Source organism: Microtus pennsylvanicus, chromosome 6, assembly GCF_037038515.1.
Source record: "Microtus pennsylvanicus isolate mMicPen1 chromosome 6, mMicPen1.hap1, whole genome shotgun sequence".
Lineage (NCBI taxonomy): Eukaryota > Metazoa > Chordata > Mammalia > Rodentia > Cricetidae > Microtus > Microtus pennsylvanicus.
Window position 1 is genome coordinate 105,162,381 of NC_134584.1, and position 22,157 is coordinate 105,184,537.

At 36.7% G+C, this 22,157-nt stretch overlaps 1 protein-coding gene and 1 pseudogene across 9 annotated transcripts in view; one reads left to right on the forward strand and one right to left on the reverse strand.

The window, feature by feature from the left end:
* Window positions 1–22,157, reverse strand: part of Nfat5 (nuclear factor of activated T cells 5) — an 81,704-nt gene that overhangs the window by 36,352 nt on the left and 23,195 nt on the right. For 4 of the 9 annotated variants that reach the window (XM_075977083.1, XM_075977082.1, XM_075977081.1 and 1 more), the window contains 2 exons: window positions 14,854–14,979; window positions 1,013–1,571 (listed from right to left, as the gene is read on the reverse strand). In XM_075977083.1, the coding sequence (XP_075833198.1) occupies window positions 1,013–1,571; window positions 14,854–14,979 (685 nt within the window). Of the gene's footprint in view, window positions 1–1,012; window positions 1,572–2,014; window positions 2,077–14,853; window positions 14,980–22,157 lie in introns of those variants that run through there. The other 5 variants (XM_075977088.1, XM_075977085.1, XM_075977084.1 and 2 more) reach the window with 4 other exon arrangements.
* On the forward strand, window positions 15,865–17,023 carry LOC142852723 (proteasome subunit alpha type-3-like; annotated as a pseudogene).

Here is a 22,157-nt window from a genome sequence, read left to right on the forward strand (position 1 = left end):
TGCACACAGGGAATTATTTGCGGACATGTTTAATATTTACTACAACAAATATAATACTGAGTTGGATTTTTAATGTAACAGATCAAAGATGTCATCACAGAGTACGCCAATCTAACATTTCAGGCTTTTTTATTTTTTTGCGGCAAGCATGGATCCAAGTGATCTTGGGTCACCTAAGGAATCATAGTCTGCCTCCTTAAAAACTAGTGAGTTAAATTTTACTGAATATACTGTAGAAAATTTAAGTCTAGCAACTAAATATTACAATTAAAACCACTAAAGGAATCCTAAAGTAAATCATGCTAATTTGTATTATACCATGGAATATTCTGTAATATAACCATTTAAATATATTTGGTGAGCAGTGCACCAAAGGCACTGATGGAAGAGAAAGCTCAAATATGTACCCATGATCCTGTTTTATCATCCTTCAAGAAAGAAACAGAATCCAGGGGGCAGAGGGACAATTTTTTTAAAAAGTCCTGAACTAGAAAAATGTATCAAAGGAAAAAAAAGATTCAAACAGAGGCACCTACATGAGAATTAAGTCATCTTTGTTTTTTTCTTGTTTTCATCAAGTAAAGATGAAAAACAAAAATAAAACATAAAATTCTTTGAAAAATATAATGGAATGGACCATATGAAATAAACTGCTAGAAGAACAATTAGCTCCTGGAGAACATTGAAGTGTTTTAGCTAGCATCATCACACTGCTGCGCACTTCTTTTAAAATAAGCCATTTGGAGTTTAAGTTATTTCAAAACAGATTATCTTTTCTACTACCCCTAAACATAACCCAGAACAAAATTCCTTTGCTATAATCTACAGCTATTTTCAAATTATTTTTTTCTAGTAAAATTTATTTTAAGTTGAAAATTTCATGTACTTCAAGGATAAAATTAGCATTTTTTGCTTTATATGCAAATTTGAACTGAGAATTAAGAAAATTTGGGAATGATTTACTGTTGTTTTGCATAATGTTGATAGAACTTTAAAAAATGTGGATACCAACCCATTTCCAGCTTTTGAGTTGCCTTTGTTGTCCGTGGTAAGCTGAGAAAGCACATAGTGAGGTGCTTTGGCACTGTCGGCATCAAATATATCCATATTAGATTCTTCACAATCTCGTCGTTTGACCCCCGGCCTCTGCTTTGGATTTCGTTTTCGTGATTTACGAGGTACCTCAGTGTTATCATTGTAGGAACTGGTGCTCATGTTACTGAAGTTGGAGGGGGAATCCTCCATCCACATACTGCAGCTCTGCTCAGATTCCAATCCACACCCCTCATCCTGGCAGGACATCCGACTGTTATCCAGCAAGTCCTCAGGTGGTGGTGAGATGTACAACACTGTGTGCCTCTTCGGGGTTGATGGATGCTGCTGAACTGTGTTACCGGTTAACTGCTTTTCACTTACCCCTCTGTTACTTACCCCCACGGCTGAGGAGCAGCTCTCCACTTGCATAGCCTTGCTGTCGGTGACTGAGGTAGAATAAATGGTAGGGCTGGAAGAGGTGGTAAAGGAGCTGCAAGCACCGCCCATGGAGGAAGAGGAGGGAGCTGAAGAAGCATCTGCAGTGTACAATCCAAGAGTAAATACACTATACATGTTTTCACCTATGCTGGCTAGCAGTCCCAATGAAAATGTGATTTGTGAAGTGATTGTTTTCCCCAAACGAATAATTGGAATTTGGTTAAGTTTTAGAATATAAATGCTTTAAGCAATACAAAGCCTAAGAAATACAATTTTTTAAAAAATGCCCAAATAGCATTTTTACTTTTGTTGTAATTGTTAAATTTTTAAAAATCTAATTTAGTGTTTTAAGCTGTAAAGCCAGAATAAAGCTTTTATTGCCTCAGCTGAATGTTCTGTTGAATTTTAATCATTAAATACAGAAAACCCCAATGTGAAATATATGTTTGTGGTCCACATTCAATGCCAATTAAATAATTCATTATAGAATTTGAAAAGTGGGACTGTGCTTAGCCACAAAATATTAAAATAAGTTTCTAACCTATGAAGCAGAGAACTACAGGTCATTTTTAATGCAGACACTCCCTGCTTCAGAGGCAAATCCTGGAATAAAAATATGAGAAAATAAATGAGAAAAGAGCTGCTGATTATTCCAGATACCAATTATAAAATGAAAAATAAATAGAGAAAAAAAGATAATCAACTGAACTGGAGGCAAAATGGAACTGGTACCATTACTTTAGCTGTTGTAAAATCCATGAGAGGTGAGGAAGACTTAATGGGAACATGCTTGGTTGTAGAAGATAAACAGGTTGGCCACTGAGAATCTCAAAGATAAAAATAGCACATCAAAACCAAGAGTAACAAAAAAAAAAAATCCATCCTTTAAGAATGAATAAAAAGCAGCAAAGGGTGGCTACTAGATGGACTTTTCCTAAAGTCTCATGTGCTCAAAAATTAGCTCCTTACCTATTAGCTCTCTTTTAAAAAGGCCTGCTAATTATATATGGTAGTGAATAGTACATCTTACTGTCTAAAGTTTAACAAAAAAATTAAGCATGAAAATTTCTAGAACACCAGAATTCCTATAAAAATATTTTCAATTATGTATCAAGTATGCATAGCAAAAAAAAGTAGATTTACATAAATATCTGCAGAACAGACTGTGTGGCAGCTAGCAGTAGTGCTGGCAACAATGCTGCTCTAACCCTTAACAGCATAAACTCAGACACATTAACACTGCTTAGGCTGGACGTTACCTGTGATTTCAAAAATACTATTTTATTGTGTACAAGATATAATTTAACGCATAAAGAAAAATTGGTAATGTGCTTAAATTTGTGTCCACAGCCATTTATGCCAGTTTTAAAACTGTACGATAAAAATTTAAATGTGATGTACCATTATTTAAATTGATGTACCATTATTGAAATCACAATATTCATTGTCAATTATAGTGCTAAAATGTAAGAAATTCAATGTTTAGATAATAAAAAGCTGTGCTAGTAAATTAACTGAACCCAACTGAAAGTACGTATCAAAACATGTAAATACATGAAAGAATGACGACCACCCCCAAATTTTCCATTGTTGTCAAGGTTGAAGAGCACAGTCATGTTAGCCATCCGTAATGTGATCTATGTAATGCCACACTCAAAATTTTTCTCCCAACTACCATAAGTCAAAGAACCTGAAGGAGTAGATGACACCAGTTCCACTTTTTAGTTTGTATCCTTGTCAAATGCAGCAGCTGAAACTAGAAAATTCAGTCACTTTTAAACTGCATTCCAATTTAAAGAAAAATTTATTAATTTTATATCATGCATTAATGCAAGTTTTCTTAGTAAATAAATATTCCTAAAGATCTGTAAAAACTACAAAATCTAGATGCTAATGTCAATGACAATTGAGAAGCTGATTTGTAGCCACTTTGGGTTTAAAGTTTTTTCCTTTTTTTTTCTTTGGAAAATGCTATGATACTCATTTTGGACAAAACAAGAAAGATATAGCTAATGTTCCTCCATCTGTTCCAACTATTAGCTATAAATGAACCTAAATTTTATGATAGTTGTGTCTATATTCTTGATTTTCAGAGAAACACTAGAAGACAGTATGCACTATTTGCAATGGATGACACAAAGCAGCATGAATGTTGTGAACTTGTATTTCTAAAGCATTTCTCCCCTCCTCCTTTCTGAGTTTAACTTTCAAGCACACAAGAATGCAAAATACAAGCATCCCTGCCAAGGACAAAGGCAAAGTATATATGTGCAAAGCCTCAATGAAGTCAACAGCAAATTATATATTTGTTTTGATCCAGGGTTCCTGGCTTACAGCTCCTAGCAACTTCCTACATTAAATAGAGCAATAAGCATCTGTGGTTAAAGTTTTGGCTTTCCACTTCAAAATGATAAAGACAAAAGATGGGTTTTGTTTGCTTGGTGCTTTTCTCGACAGCGTCTCTCTTGCTTTTTAGTTTTAATTTATAACAAACACCTTTCAACCGCCTGAGACTGTATTCATAATGTGATCTGGGGAAAGTTGCTAAATGACATAAGATGGTAGGAGAGTCTGGTTGCCACAAGAATAAACTATGTCCTCAAAGGGTTAGTGCTCACCCATCCTCCAACTTCCAGGTAGCAGAAGGCCTGGGGGTTAGAGTAATAAACAATAGTCAAAGATTTAGTCAATCCTATTTATATAATGGAAGTCTCTTAATTCAGATATCCAGAAAAGTGAACAAGAACACACCATGTCCCAAGAAAGAGGCACGGCCAAACTCCCACTTGAGATTGAGGCTTCCAGACCTTGTCCTATGCATCACCTCATTGTCTATTCATTTCTCTGCTTTAAAAATACTTTTTATAGCCAGGCAGTGGTGGTGCATGCCTTTAATCCTAGCACTTGGGAGGCAGCGGCACATGGATGTCTGTGAATTCCAAGCCAGCCTGATCTACAAGAGCTAGTTCTAAGAGAGTCAGGGTTGTTACAAAGAGAAACCCTGTCTCGAAAAACCAAAACTATTTATAATGAATTAGTAAATGTTTCCTGAGTTTGGAGTTGCTGTACTAGTAAATTAATTAAACTCAAAGAGGGGATCACGGGAAGTTCAATTATAAGCAATTAGATCAATACTGAATTCTATTAAGTTAAACTGGCATACAAGCTGGGTTGAAGATTAAAAAGGATTTAGTATTTGAAATGTAAAATGCTTAGATTGTATAAGCATTACAGCAGCAGTGTCTGAGAGCTTATAGAGAACTATCTGCCCCCTTCCTCCAGAAAGCACAACAGCATTTCCTAAAAATATATGTAAGACAATTGCTTATTTACATATTAGCATTAAATTACCATGAAAAAAATCCATAGCATTATTTCATTAAAATGTAAAGATAAAACAATAACAAAGACATTTTAGATTTCTAAACACTAGCCTGTCAATTTCAAGCGTTCCCAGAAAAGTAATACAGAATATTTCTGGGAATACTATAAACAGGTAATCATTCAAAAAATTAGTTGGAGCTGAGCCGTGGTGGTGCACGCCTTTAATCACAGCACAGAGGGCAGAGGCAGGCAGATTTCTCTGAGTTCAAGGCCAGCCTGGTCTACAAGAACCAGCTCCAGAACTGGCACCAAAGCTACACAGTAAAACCCTATCTCTAAAAACCAAAACCAAACCAAAACAAACAAAAAAATTAATTGGTATTCTACAGAACTGAAGTGACAATAAAAAGCCTTGCTTGTCTATATGTACGTATTTTTTCCAATTCGTTTTTTCATTGGTGGGAGGTGATTTGTCTGAAGCAGTCTTACTATGTATCTGGCTGGCCTGGAACTTAGAGACCTGCCTGCTGCTGCCTCTTCAATGCTGTGATTAAGGGAATGTGCTCCGCTTTTTGGTTTTGGGGGGTTTTTTTGTTTGTTTGTTTGTTTGAGTTAGGGTCTTGCTATGTAGCCCAGGTTGGCCTTGTATTCACAGCCCTCTTCTTGCTGCATCCTCCTGAGTGCTGAGGTTGCACCTGTGCACTACCACCCTGGCCTTGGATACTCATTTTTATTTATAAGTTCCTGTGAAGAAAATATGGTGATTACTTCCCTGATCTGTTTTCAGTACAAACCCTTTTGTATGGTTGGCTGGCTGGCTGGTTGGTTGGCTTTTCAAGACAGGGTTTCTCTGTATAACAGTCTTGGCTGTCCTGAAACTCACTTGGTAGACTGGAATGGCCTAGAACTCACAGAGATCCACCTGCCTCTGCCTCCCAAGTGCTGGGATTAAAAGCACGTGCCTCCACTGCCCAGCAGCAAAGACCGTATTTTTTATCAGTTAGGGCTATTCAGTCTTTGTGAAATTGCTACATATTAAAAAATATAGAGACCCCCAAATAAAAATGTTTTAATAAATGCTTTTATTTCTCTTTTAAGAGATTTTTATTGTATGTGTTAATTATTTTTATTGTATGTGTATAGGTGTTTTGCCTGTATTAATGTCATTGTACTGTGTGCTTGTAGTGACCACAAAGGTCAAAAGAAGAGGGCACTGGGTTGCATGAGACTACAGTTACAGACTACTGTGAGTCACCATGTGAGTACTGGGACCCAAACCCTGGTCCCCAGAAAAGCACTTTTACTGCCGTACAAAGCAAAATAGGTATAATGTATTTCCATGATTAATTATACAATTTTATTTGTTCCTCGAGTCTCTTATCTATCTTTTATAAACATGGAAATTTTCCTGAACTCATTGAATCATCTAAGTAGCATATGAATATATTTTCATTTTCTTCTGCAAAATAACTATTTTTGAACTTAGCCTAATCTATATAAGATCCACAATAGTTCCTGTGACCACAAAGAATATTACAAACCAAAAGGAAAACTGACTATCAGTCTACAATTTACTGGTGAAAATTTATAACCTCAAGAGAATATATTAATTTTAAAGATTAAAAAGGAAGTGAATCTTGGCATAGTGGCATATGTTTTTAATTCCAGAAGTTGGGAAGCAGAGTCAGGTAAATCTCTGTGAGGAAAACATCAACATCACGTCTCTTGTGTCCTATTCTCTGCAAATTAAATGTCACCCATGATGATGAACTTGAACTATGCATATGGCTTCTTTTTTTAAAGTTAAAATTTATTGTTATATTTATTTATCTCTTCATTTATTTTATGTGTGTATGCTCACGTCATTGCATACAATTAGAGGTCAAATGACAAACTGTGAGTTGGTTCTCTGTCGTGTGAGTTCCAGGAATCCAGCTCAAGTTGTCAGGTGTGGTAGCCCTGTGTGCCATCTTTTAACTGATAGAGGGAGTTAGAGCACAGCTTAGTAGCAGAGCAATGCCTACCACATGCGACCCTGGCTTCACTCCCCTTACAAAGAGAAATGACACATCACTAAAGGCCACCAGGAATGTTCCAAGTGCCTGGGATAAAAGATTTGTCAGATAAATATGCCAGAATATACAAATATCTAATTTGTTAGAAAAATAAAAACTGGATTTTAAGTTTTATCACATAAAGAAACTTATGTCTATTTCATTTATCTCTTGCTTAAACTACTCGTTAACCTGAAGAATTCAGTTCTAGATGGGTCATGTCAATTACAAGTTATTCATAACATTTTAGTGCTTAAAATGACATCATATATTTTATCTGATCTAAAATACTTGGAGAGAGCTCTGAAATCAGAACTTTTCTTTAAAGTCCTCAAAATAAATAAACAGGTTTCACTAATTTAAAATATCATTCCATAAATGGTATTTAACTAAGACCCTGAGTTCAGATCTGATCCTAGCAATTAAATATGCACGTATATTTGTACATTTTCAACTATTTTGTGCACATTAGTTGAATTTTCTAAAAGGTCACTACAAAGGCCATGACCTTCTGTACTGTATTATGCAAACCAATAGTGGAACAGAGAAGGAGGCAACTACTGCCTACTCAAAAATATTCCTAAAAACCAATATAGGTACTTGGTACACACTTTCTGATCTATAACAAACCATTGAATCTTGGTTATTCTTGATGAGGAGCAATATTTGTCTTATTGGCAAACATCTTGTCTCGTAAAAGTCACCAGATATATTTTTGAGTCTTATTTTCAGATCAAAAAAGACAGACACTCAGAAAAAAATTCTAAGGACATTTGTGTTATCAATAAACTGAAACATAGAAGACACAAAGTGGCTGCAAACCTGCTTTTTCAACACCTTACATGCCAACCTTCATTTCCTACTTTTCTTATTATAAATTATTGTAAAGTTTAAAACTTTACAAACAGATTTAGTTTCAATCAGTATCAATCCACTATTTAGGGGGAAAAAGGAAGGAAGAAAGAATGAAAGAAAATAGGACTTATAAAGAAGTCTGAAAACAAGACCGACCTATACCCTGGGTGAGATTGGATGGGTTAAGTGTCTCTGGTACTATTTGTCTTCACTATTGACAGACACTGTCATACAACCCACCACACGATGCCTGTCTTTGAATGGCGAAGCTAGAATGCAAGTTAAGTGTATTAATAGAAAAACAACTAGCATCCCAGCATATAAAATAAGCAATGCAGATTACTTTACAAAAAAACGAAAACAAAAACCCAAAAACTGTAGGATTGATCAATTTACATGTTTAAAACAGTTTCAATTTCCCACACGTACTTCTCCCACCCAATATTAGTTTACATGCTATAATAATCATCTTTTAAGATAAACTTTAAAAATTTAATTATTAACATCAGATAAATGCATGTAAATTTTTTTACCCAAAACTTTGGTTAACTCATATTCACCAATATATTTTCCAGTTTATAAATGCAATCTAATCCATAAGCCAGAATGCTCTATTTTGTGTGGTTGTTTAAAAATTTTAGGCTGCGCCTTTATCCAAATATTAAGAAGAGACATATTCTGAACAAAGCACTTAAAGCTATAACAAAGATCCTATTTCAAAACAAAACAACAAATACCAACTATCTTTAATTTCTTTGTCATACCAGTGGCCACATACTTCCATATAGGTCTTTCAAAAAGTTACCAACTAGATATGGTTGGCCCATGACTATCATCTCAGCATTTCAGAGGCCAAAGAAGAGGATTGCTAAGAGTTAAGAAAGTGCACAAACACCACCCCTGCCCCAAATTCCTATAGTTTTAATTTAGATGATTAATAGGTCTAAAACGACTTAAAGCATAGCTGTTCTTTGGTTACAGATCTTTAATTTTCTAGTGTCCTCTCTAGTATAAACAGCACTCACTCAACAGGTTGCTTCAATGTAGAAAATACTTGTTAGATACTTGAAATTTATTAATTGCCATAGCATAGAATTCAAAGAACCAAAAAAGGTTCTCTTAAAAAGTTTGTATCTTAGATATTAAAAAGTTACAAACTTAAATTACATCATTAAAAACTCACTAATTATCCTTTCTGTGATATTGCCAAGTCAGCAAAAGTGAAGGCTCATCTGCAATCAAACCTCTACTTCACAAACAACTCACCATCAGTGGCCAAGGAAGGCATTGCTGCTGGATGTTAGCACTGCTTTATTAGAGGTGCTGTAGATGGCTCAAAGAGCATAACATGTAGAATTCACAAAGCTTTTAAAACCTTAAACAAGTGCCAAAGAATAAATACCTTTGTATGCTAATATACAATTGTAATGAGCCTGTGTATGTCAAATTGGTGGAGGCTCTTTATGCTGAGAACTACATAAACCTAATAAGGTTGATGTCAACTTGGGACAAAACTGACCAGGAGAGAAACCCAATAAAGTGGTTGATTGAAGTTGTGTGGGGCTTACAAATTTCACAGGCCAAGGATGTCAAAGAGAACTTCAAATATAAAAATGAACAACAATAAAACAAAAACACAAACACCTTGGCTCATTTTCTTCTAAACAAATAAAAAAGCTACAATAAAATTTTACCCTGATCCAGGTATGCTGACACAACGTCTGTAATCCCAGTACTTGGAGGGTCAGGAGAATCAAGAATTTGAGATCATCCTCTGCTACATAGCTCAACGCTATCTGAGACCTTCTCTCAAATAAATAAATAAATAAAAATAATAACAGCCCATCAAATGGCTTGGGCAAGTGAAGGCACTCACCGCCAAACCTGAGGATTTGAGTTTGATCCTGGGCCATATAAAATGAAAGAAATTCCCAAAAAGTTGTCCTCAAACCTTCACAAGCACACCACAGAAAACACATTCCTCAATAAATAAATGTTATAGAACAAATTTAAAAGTTACTGAAACAAAACAAATAAACTCAAAACCAAACCAAAATAGAACAGAATAAAAACCCTACACTGAACTAATAATGGAAATATTCAATAGAGACTCTCTATGTGTGATGTATTGGGGGGTGGGGTGTATTCACTAATGTGGAAGTATATATGGACACCAGCCATTGATATCAGGATAATCTTCCTCAATCACTTCTCCACTTTATTTTTTAGTTTTTTTTTTTTAAATATTTTTTATGGTTTATTTAACTTTATTTTATGTGCATTGGTGTGAAGGTGTCAGATCCCCTGCAACTGGATCTTCAGACAGTTGTGAGCTGCCATGTGGGTGCTGGGAATTGAACCCGGGTCCTCTGGAAGAGCAGTCAGTGCTCTTAACCACTGAGCCATTTCTCCAGCCCCCTATTTTTTAGTTTTTGAGGGGACTCGCTTGCCATTCATTTTTGACTAGACTGGCTTATCATGGAGCTTTTGAAAGATCCACCTGTCTTTTTCACACACACACAGAAATGCACCAATGCAACAAGGTTTTACACAGAGTCTGCAAATCTGAGATAAGGTCTTCAATCACTTTCAGCATTTCCGTAGACCTCAAGAGACATTCTATTGTACACGCTTTATGACTGTAGCTATCTATACATGTTTTAAAAAGCTACGTTGTAAATTAGCATACTGAGACTATACTGCTTCTAAGAAAGACAAACTAGTAACCCAGAATTTGGAAGCCAGAGGAATTGGAGTTCCAGGCTAGGCTTGTCTACAAAGGGAATTTGAGATCCTGTCCACATACATGCATAATAAATACTAACATAATTACTTCAAGTAAAATATAAACTTTATGAAAACAATGAATTATACACTAGCTATTAACTTTTCACTGAATTATAAAACGTATAGTTTATCAATTCTTTGTTGTTATTTTAGGTTTTTTTGCTTTTTTTTTTCGAGACAGAAAAATCACCCTAAGTAGCCCAGGCTGGCCTCAAACTAGCAGCCATCCTTGAAGGCTATTGAAAGATTTTTAACTCAAATTCTTGAGGTAAACAATGAATTGCTCGTTGGGTATAGTAGCACATACCTATAATCCCAGCACCCTAGAGGCAAAGGGAGGGGAAACCCCCATTGTTTGAAGGCAAGTTTCTAAATATAAACTAAGAAATATCATGCCCATCAAATATCCCCCAAATGAAAACAGACAAACTAATTTGACTTTTTTTGGTGTCTGTGTTGGAGGTGGGGGGAGGGCAGTCGTCCCATGTAGCTCAGGCTGGCTTCAAATTCACTCTGTAGCAGAGGAAGACCCTGATCTTCCCACCACTTCTCAAATGCTGGTATTATAGGTATACTAGACCTGATTTCTTAAATTGAGACAAAAAAAATGGTTAATACTGATTTCCATGAAAGATTTATTATTATAAACACATCTCAGGATTAAAAACTCTAAATGTGCTGGGTGATGGCAGCATCCACCTTTAATCCCAGCACTCAGGAGGCAGAGGTAGGCAGATCTCTGTGAGTCCAAGGTCAGCCTGGTCTGGAAAGTTCCCAAAAGCTTACAGAGAAATCCTGTCTCGAAAAAAAAACAAAAAGAAAAAAAAATCTAAAAGCCTAAAAATAATATTTGATTTGCTATAACTTGTTGGTCAACTCCTTATTTTGCTAATACTATTAATTACAGTGGTATATTATTTGTGTTTTAATAAATAAAGCTTGCCTGAAGATCACAGAGCAAAGCAGCCACACTAGTCAGTCATACAGGCCAGAGTGGTGACACACACCTGAAATCCAAGGACTAGGGAGAGAGGCAGACAGATTTCAAGGTTAACTTGGCTAACACAAGATTGATCCAGTAACAGATCCAGGTGGTGGTGGTTTACACCTTTAATCCCAGTGTTTGGGAGTCACACACCCTTAATCCTAGCACTAGGGAAGTGGAGACAAGGAGGGAGGGATGTGGCTGGGTTGAGAGGGGAATATAAACTGGGAGAGAGACAGGAATTCACTGGAGTGTGTGGAGTGAGTCTTAGGATTCCTGGAGACAGGATCTTGCCCTTTCAGTCTGAAGATTTGGTAGAGGTAAAAGTGGTTGGCTGCTTTGCTCTTCTGATCTTCAGCTTGAACCCCAATATCTGTCTCTGAGTTTTTATTATTCGTGCAACAATTCATTGACTTTTTTTTAAGAAATGGCCTCTGTCATAGCTACCTACGGAACCTGCAACATGACCTAAAGTTTTTATTTCTGAATCTGTCTTTTATTGACATATTAAACTTCGAACTCTTAACTAGTTTCCCAAAAGAATTTTTTTCCCGTTGTTTTTTTTTTTTCCGAGACAGAGTTTCTCTGTGTTCAGGCAGGTGGAACAAATTTCAAACTAATGAAAGGTTTTGACCTGGTCTTCATATAGAAGAGGAGAGGCCTCCTACCCTCGTCTTCCTTCACCCTAACCCTGCGTCTCATAAAGCAAAAAAAGAGAAGATACTAGAGTATGTAAAGGAGTAATAGTACAAAGACCAAAATCCTAACAAATTAAAAGGGACTGAGAAACATCCTTTACCCAGGATTCTGGATTGTGGATCAGCAGCATCACATTTATTTACGCCCTCAGTAATATGTGAGGCAGAAAGAAAAAAAAATTGGTGAATCTGAGAAAACATTTTTAATAAATAATAAAGAATGTCATGAACATACATATTCCCGGTCTCTAAAATTTTTTAAGATTTAAACTGATTTAAAATGTGTGAAACACAAACCTTTATGGCAGAACTAGAAGTCTGTTCCCACCAGGCCCTCATACCTGATAGCAGCCAATCCAGCTCCTTCAAAACTCTGAAGAATTAACTATATCAAGAGTCATCATTTTTATGCATTTCACATGTAAACAGCAAATGCTACAGATTTTTGTTTTTAAAAACATCAGATATTAAATTAATGTGCATTTTCCCTAGCTATCAAGCTTTTGGTCAGAAGGACACTGAGTAACTTGGTAATATATTCCCAGTTTTTCTCTTTGATAGTTGTATCACCAAAGTTATCAATCTGATAAATAAAATTATGGCTCCAATGATTTCACATATAATACATACTGATGTCCCTAGAACTACTACTCTGTAATTTAAACTCTTATCTTTAACAATATATAATAAAGGAGTCTTTTCGATTAATAAGACATCAGAAAATAAAATAAACTAAAAAAGAATTACAAATTAAAAGATTGATTACTTGGATTTAAATTACAGAAACTTTCTGTGAAATGAAAACTTTCAAAGTTACCTTTTTATTCTCTTTACCACTTTTATAATGCCAATGATTCCAAGATAGTAAGAATCTACGGGGGCTATCTTGGTGGAGGGGCACCTGCCTATCATGCATGAGGCCTTGAGTTTAATCCCAAGGTATAAATATAAATACATTTATATATTTATTTATATATATACACACAGAGATAGTTTTAGAATATTTCCTTTGGTCAAATCTTTTATTTTCATGTTCCAACTCATTGCTTTGAATCTAATTTACCTGGAAGGAATTTCTCAACTATACAGAAGGTGAAACTTTTCATTAGTGACCCCAAATCAAGGGCTTTAAATATTTACACATAAGAATTTCTGAAACATGTAGTGCTATTTAAAAGCAACTGTTGTTCTTTTTCTAAACTTAGCTAATTTTTTTCAGCTTTTAAAAGGAACTGGATCTACTGTAAACAGATGTTAAAAAGCACAGAAGAAACAGACTTGTAGTTCTATGTAGATTCAAAATGTCCTTAAAAAAACAATTTCAAGACACAAAAGAAATCAGTTAGTCAATTTCTACGTGTGGATTTAAAGTGAAACAATACTCCTTTAAAATATTTTCTATTTTATTTTATGATTCAATCTTTAAAAACTAGATTTAAGCTCCAAATTCAAAAAAAAAAAATATTCAGAGCCACTTTAGAATCTGGTAGATATGAAGTGAACCAGATCATCTTATCAAATTGATCATAAAAAAATCCACTAATTCACAATTAAATCCACAGAAACTGTTAGAAAATGTCTGGCCACACATGAACAGTGAGAAGGGCCAATATTTCTTTATCATGCTTAAATCTTTCCTGCCCTCAACCAAGAAGGCTTCATACTGCACTGTTTGGCTTGAGAAAGGCTAATGGTATACCGGTTAGTGCATATAAGAAATTAAATACCTGCTGCTAGAACACAGTACCAATACTGTCATTAGGACTACAGCCTTCCCTTTTGATTTTTCCTTGTGAACGTTTTGATGGACTTTAAATACCATTTTAAAAGATAACAAGTATCACAAGGCAGGAAACCTCTATAGGAAAGATACAACCTTCAGAAAAGTAGGAATAATGTATCCATTTTTCTAAAGCAAATACATTTAGCATCCTATAAACCCAACTTCTTAAAGTACTATAGTTGGGCAAGCTAATAAGGAAATCATTCATGCTAATTTATTATTAAAGACTTTTTTCATATTAGTTTATCTGTCATGTTTTATCCTAATTCAAAGAAAAGTCTGAACCAATTTAACTATAGTTATAAAGTGTATGATTTGAGAGCTGAGTAAAAATAAACTTGACAAACTTCAAACATTTTTAATGCTTTTCACTGGTACTGGAGAGTGTATTTACATATAGTACTCAATTTTTTTATTATTTTCCATGAATTTAAAATAAATCAGGCCACATGTATATTTAAATATAGGAAAAAGGTTATAGCTACATCCCTATAAACAGAAAAGAAACTTGAGAACTTGAGTCCTTTTTCAGATCATATAACATTTTTCCCTTTGAGCAAGTCTTTAAAAAAAAATACCATTTTCTAGCCATAGCTTGGTATTTAACCAATTTATGTGCACTCAACAGTCATTTTAAATTGGTTCCCATATCTGAACACAAAGTCCATTTTAGGAAATAGCATTTACAAATGTACAAAATTTAAAAATGTTATATATACATAAATTTTAAAAAATGGAAAAATTGAAAACCTTTCAATTTAAAGGGTATAGTCTTTAAACCCTTCTAAAACAAACCCTCAAATCATACTCTTTTTGAAATAACTTTGCCAATACTGTTCATGTAGGCCAGATAATACCCTAGTTTTCATGAGTGAAGTAAAATGGAATGCATACCAGCAGCAACTACAGCTGGAGGAGGCGAGCCTGCCTCACCACCACTTGTCTGACTCATTGATGCTACAGAAGTTTCTCTAGGTGGAGGTAACTGTAACTCCTTTGGGAGAAGATCATAGACAGATTCTGTAGGGAGGAAAAAAATTTGAAGGTCAATCAATAACCTAATTGCATGTAAAGGAAATAAGTATCTTTTCTCTTTTGAGAATTATAAATTCACAAAAAAAAAACCTGTATCATGAAGGTTGTGAACAGTTATTAGCTGTATTTGTTCTTTTAGTATATAATCTTATTAAAAACTGAAGAATGAATTTTCCATTGTTTCTACTCTGATTTTGGTTTTACTTTTATTCTTTATTTGTTCAAGATCATCTCTAGAAAAACATATATTTTTAAAACTAGCTAAAACTAAAATCACAATACAAAAACTTATAAAGGTTTACAGACACAAACACATAAATTTAAATGGAAAAGCAAGGTGAAATCCATTTATGATCCTAACACAAGCAGCTAAGGCAGGACCAGAAACCACAGGTTTGAGGCCATTCTGACTCACAGTTAATTCCAGACTCGCTTGGGTTATACAGGAAGAGGACGCTATCTCCAAAAATAAAAACTACCCCTCAGTGTTTCTGAACCAGACAATGGTGAGGCACTCCTTTAATACCAACACTCAGGAGACAGAGCCAGGAGAATCTCTGAGTTCGAGGCCAGCCTGATCAACAGAGTGAGTTCCAGGACAGCCAGGGATACACAGAGAAACCCTGCCTTGAAAAACAAACTAAACAACAAATTAAAAAAGTGCTTCTGAGAGAAAATGCTCCCTCCAACATTGGAGACTAAACCAAGGGCTTCAGGTCCCTGCTAAGACTTTTCTAAGTAAGACTTTCTGTAAGTAAAAACACTTTAGGAGATGATAAAAAATGTTCCATAATTAGATTAAGGTGATGGTTAAACAACTATTAAATTTTACTGTTTTAAATGTATTCTTACACACACACATGCACGCCCATGCGCATGGCAAAGGCAGTCAGTCTCTTAGTTGAAGACAGTCTGATCTACAGATCAAACTCCAGGCCAGCAAAGGATATAGAGTGAGACAATGTCTCCAAAACAAAACAAAAACAAGCCAGAAAGAAAAGGAGCCTGGCTTTGAGTAATGCCAGGTTTATGCTTTAGTAATTTCAGCATTTTGGGAGTCCAAAGCAGAAGGAATATTTAGGTCAGTTTGAGTCACACAGTTAAGTTCCAGGTTAGCCTGGACAATCAAGTAAAATCTTGAGTAAAAATCTAGAGTAAAATTCTCTCCTGATGGTAGAGTTTTCAAGATGAATATGCTATGAAGCTTGTGGGAAACAGCAGTACAGTTATTGGGAGCAGATGTAAAGACATCTATGCTATCTTTGGGGTAGAAAAATAAGTCCTTTCTAAACTTTATGAAGACCGGGCAGTGGTGGCGCACACCTTTAATCCCAGCACTCGGGAGGCAGAGGCAGGCGGATCTCTGTGAGTTCAAGGCCAGCCTGGTCTAGAAGAGCTAGTTCCAGGACAGGAACCAAAAAGCTACGGAGAAACCCTGTCTCGAAAATCAATCAATCAATCAATCAATCAATCAATCTTTATGAAGAAGGCTCCAATAAGCAATTCTTTAATGGTGATCAACATATTAGAGTGGCAGCCACAGGTTTGTTGGCAGATGTTCATTCATTAGCAGACGATGCAAGAGAAGCATCCCAACATTAGTTCTAACTTTAGCTGAAACACTCCTCTAAAAATCTTGTAGAGTGGCCATATCTGTACACACTTATACACATCACTGTTAAGCCTTCTGGCTGCAGTTTCAAGTTAGATCTTACAGTATGAAAAAGGATGCACAGCTCTGTATGTATGGACCCATAAGGTATTTCATGGTTATTGGGGTTGTAGCATTAGCAAAGCCAGGAAGCTGCAAAAAAGATATGAAAAAGCTTCTGATGAAAGAAATTACTTCCTGTGGTACAGTTAAAGGAGTTGCAAAATATTTTGAGGATAAAGCTTTTGAACTAGAGCTCAGATGGGTTGGAGAATGAACTAAAGGAATATGGAATCATTCTAAAAGATATAAAGAAGAAAGCAGAGAAACAGGCTGAGGAATCTTTGAGAAGATGAATCAGATGATGACAATATGTAACACTTTCTTCACCAGCTCTTGTTTTATGCTTCTGTGACAGTTCCATAAGACTAGCACAGCACCATGGGTCATATAAACCCACTATTCAATTTATTAAATTTTTGTCTTACCAAAAAAAAAAGAGTGGGGAAGCACAAGTGAGAAGCACAAGAACAAGTAGGGCTCCTAAAAATGTCCCTGCTAAACTTCATGAACAAAATTGGCTTCTATTTTTAAGAAGAAAATTATGATTTTTAAGAAGCAAATTATGAATGACAAATAGCAAGCAGGTGGTTTTTTGTTTGTTTGTTTTGGTTTTCCTGGAAATCAGGAAAATGCAACATGCACAGTTATGTTTAACTCAGTGATTTTTAAAAGTTCAAAAAAAGAAAAAAAAAGTAGAGTCAGACAGTGGTAGCACATTTAACCCAGGCACTCAGAAGGCAAAGGCACTGGGATTTCTGAGTTAGAGGTCAACCTGGCCTACAGAGTGAGTTCCAGGACAGTCAGAGATACAGAAAGAAATCCTGTCTTGAATAACCGAAGATGTTCCTTTATACATGATGAAGAAATGTCAGCTTCATAAAATAGGTAACTTTCTACCAACTACACTCAAGGATATAGGAAGGAAATGGTCACTGCATCAATAACTTGAATATTTCTAACTTGCAAATGACAGAGATTTAAGAGGGATAAATATGCATCATTATAACTCATCACAAATAATGAAAAGTTAGTGCAAATACATTCTGATCCCTAACAGGCCGAACAGTTTATAATTAATAAGCCTCTGTGTGTTTATTTGGGACTGAACGGCTGCAGGACCAGGCAGGACAGAAACTTCCATCTATAAAAGGTGCCCAATTTTCAGCAACTATATCCACATAAAACCTGACAGAGTTTGGGAAAGGATTCTAGACACAGAAGAACAGAGTCAAACACAGGCTCTTGGTAGCAGCATTTTCTCAGGTGGGCTCTCTTTGCTAGAGGCAAGCAGAGGCACGGCTCCCTTAAGAGAGGCTTCCTGACTCAGCAATAGTGGCAAAAACCCTTGAAGCTCTTTTAAGAGGCTTGCTACCAAACAATTAAATGGTATTTATGAGCAGCTGGCAGCGGCAGGCTTCTTGGTGGTGGCATGGACCTTGCAACTCTACAGGGTTGTGACAATAAACATGGTTTCCACCAGTACCTCCACCATGAAGCCTAGACTCTGAGAAAACTAAGGAATGGGGCAGAACCAATCCCCAAAGCCACAGCTTTAATCCTAGCCATACTGTTTAGTAGATTAAAGACTCGTGTGCATAGAAATAAAGATATACAATAAAGAGAGATTCAGATGGGGGGAAAAAAAACCTCTAAATGGTTTACAGTGTGTTTAAAAAATATACGTAGGCTTGGGAGAGAAAAGAAAAAGGATAGAGAAAGTCCTTTAAAAAAAAAAAAAAGAGAGCCAGGCACCAAAGCTACAGAGAAACCTTGTCGAGAGAGAGAGAAAGAGAGAGAGAGAGAGAGAGAGAGAGAGAGAGAGAGAGAGAAATAGAGAGAGAGAAATAGAGAGAGAGAAATAGAGAGAGAGAAAGAGAGAGAGAGAGAGAAATAGAGAGAGAGAAAGAGAGAGAGAAAGAGAGAGAGAGAGAAAGAGAGTAGTCAGGTGTTGTGAACATGCCTTTAATCCCAGGTAGAGGCAGGTGGATCTCAGAGAGTTCGACGTTAGCATGGTCTACAGAGTGTGTTCCGGGACAGCCAAACATCTCATAAAACCAAAAATTAAAAAATAAAAATAAAATAGAGGTTTTTAAAAAGCCACATAAAGGTGGAAAATACACAGAGAATCTGGATACTGTATGTTATTGTGTTGTTTTGAATTGTTTGTTGAGCAAAGAGCAACATCTGCTACAAGACATTTGAAGCTTGGCAGTGGTGATGCACGCCTTTAATCCCAGCACTGGGGAAGCAGAGGGAAGCGGATCTCTGTAACTTTGAGGCCAGCCTGGTCTACAGAGCAAGTGGCAGGACAGGCTTCAAAGCTACAGAGAAACCCTGTCTCAAACTACTCCCTCCCAAAAAAAGACATTTGATTATAAATGCTGCTGGATTAATCTAACCTACATAGTTTGAAGCCTTGACTTCAAAATTTAAGTCAAAGATATGCTATTTTGGAGAAGAGGTTTTGTTTGTTTCCACAGGAAATAAAGGCTATAGATTTATTCTTCGTTAAGAAAAATAAGGTTTGATTGAGGAAGACCCCTTGGAAAATCTCTACTGGGAATAGATGGCTCAGATGATCCAACATTTCAGAGCACCTCTGTTGCAGTTTCTTCTGAGTTCTGCATCCAGAACAGCTTCAAGGTTGCTGGCTGAAGATGATCAAGCCTCTCAGGACTTGACCATAATCCTAAATTTTCTTTGGGTCCCCATAAAATTACCAGCACCCGCAATCACAGAAAGTAGCACAGAAAACTACACCCACATTCCAAAAAGAATAGGTTATGGATGTTTGTCTTTATTTAGCGTGTTGGTTACAAGTTATAGATAATGGTCAAGAAGAAGACTAAACAAAGGAGATAAGATTCAGGGTTTTTATTTAGAAAAGAAAATGGGGGAAATGTTGTGAGATAATGCTCTTCTACACTGTAAAAAAATTGTCACTCATATGGGTTTAATAGAATGCTGATTGACTAGCAGTTAGGCAGGAAGTATAGGCAGGGCGACCAGACTAGAAGAATTTTGGGAAGAGGAAAGGCAGATAGATGTAGAGGCAGCAAGATGAGAATGAATGCCTCACTGAGAAAAGGTACAAGGCCACATGGCTAAACATTTATGGGTTAATTTAAGTTGTATGAACAAATTAATAAGCCTGAGCTAATAGACCAAACAGTTTATAATTAGTATAAGCCTCTGTGTGTTTCTTTGGAAGTGAGCAGCTGCAGGACCAGGCAGAACAGAAACTTCAGTCAACAGATCCTTTCTCTGGCTATAGGAGCAGACTGGTTCACTTGGTGACTTAGCTGGGAGACCACCCTGTGATACATGCCTCAGTATTACATCACTAAGCCCAATACAAGGTTTCTCTCTAGCAGTCCTTTCTTGCTGCTTCCAGTAAGGAGGGCTGAACTCCCCACACAAGAAGCAGAGTCAATAAAAAGCAAGAATGGCAGCTTGCAGGCCAAACTGCTGAAAGTGGCAAGGTAGCTGGCTGACAGCTGAAAAAGAGGGAGCTGAAGAGTTCCCAGAGATGGTCAAGTTGGGATGAGACAGTGAAACCAGACAAAGAGCAAGAGCAGAGGCTGAAGGACAGAAGGCTATAATATCCAAAAGACACATCGTGGTTACTGGAAGATTTCCAGAGACTTGTCAAGCCTTTGGAACTGAGGGCTTCAGATACTTCACAGTCTGGAGCTGTAAAACTGACAGCTGTCAAGGTCATGTCCTTATCTAAACATAATCCAGAACTCAGCCTCTGCCAAGGGCTAAGGCATTTTAACTTCCTTGGAGTATAGAAGTACTGCAGTTCACATTTTGTAGGGCTTAGATCCTACAAGGAGCTGTAACACTAGAGGGCGCCAAATGCTACTGTACTGGCCTGCCTGTGGTCACCTCACTGGTGTCAAACACAGGGGCACCAAAGCTCAGTCCACAAAGTGCTTCTCTCCTTACCTACTCAAGGTTCCTATGGAGGTAGGACAAAAGTACCCCCCCCCCCCAGTCCGATGACTGATTCAAGGGCACAAGGAAAGAAAATAAGTAGAATTGGGAGCAGATTCAGAAACTAGGAATTTGCTGTAAGGGCTCAGACCAATTAGAAAAGGAGAAGAAATGAAATCAGCATTTTTAGGTACTCAAAACAAATTAATGTGTCTAGGTACAAAGGCAACAATGTGAAAATGAGCTGGCTGGCTTGTTTGCTTGGTCCTGCTCTACAAATTCTAACTGATCCATTTACGTTACCAATTACTTCTGGGTCAATTTAGTTCTTTCTTCAATGTTCAACAAACTTTCAACATAGTGCACATCAAGCTTAAAATAGAAATCCTACCCTGTGGCAGAAGAGGGAAGGAGAAATTGTGTGTTTGTTTGTTGGTTGGTTTGTTTTGAGGCAGGGTCTCTCTCGTAACTCTGGCTGTTCTTGAACTCAGAGATCCATCTGCCTCTGCCTCCCAAGTACTAAGATCAAAGGCATGAACCACCACATCTGACTGAAACTGTGGTTTTTAAAAGTCGGGGGGGGGGGGCAGGTGGTGGTGGCGCACGCTTTTATCCCAGCACTAGGGAGGCAGAGGCAGGTGAATCTCTGTAAGTTTGAGTCCAGCCTGGTCTACAAGAGCTAGTACCAAGACAGCTAGAACTGAAACCCTGTCCCAAAAAACCAAGGAGAATTGTGTGTGTGTGTGTGTGCACGCGTGCATGCGAGCATGCTTAAGTGTATACATTCCTACCACGTGTGTACAAGAACCTATCTATCAATGTCAGAAGAAAGCACTGGATTCCCTGGAACTGGAGATACAGTTAAGTTGTGAGCAGCTTTGTGGGTGGGTACTGAGACCTGAACTAAAGCCCTTGCAAGAAAAATATTTGTAATTTAAAGTGCACTTTTTTTTCCTTCCTAGGTGGGCATTAGTGCCCTAAGTACCACTGTCTACAGCTTTATTCTGTTATTACTCACTTCACAAAAAAAAACAAAAACAAAAAAAAAAAAACCAAACAGGTCTGCAAGCCCCATACCTCCTCTCTCACTTTATTGAGTCTAGGAAGACAACCAATAATTTTCTTACTCTTCTCTCAGCAAAATACCAGCATTAGTAACACAATTACAATTAACATTGATTGAGTATTCTCAAGGACCAACCACTATGCAAAAGACACACCCAGGCAGTATTGGTGCACACCTTTAATACTAGCACTTGGGAGGCAGAGGCAGGCAGATCTCCAAGAGTTCGAGGCCAGCCTGGTCTACAAGAGCTAGTTCTAGGACAGATAGGACTGTTACACAGAGAAACCCTGTCTCAAAAAAGAAAGAAAGAAAGAAAGAAAGAAAGAAAGAAAGAAGGAAGGAAGGAAGGAAGGAAGGAAGGAAGGAAGGAAGGAAGGAAGGAAGGAAGGAAGAAGAAAGAAAAGAAAAAGAAAAAAAAACCCACACATAGAGTTTCAATCTCAA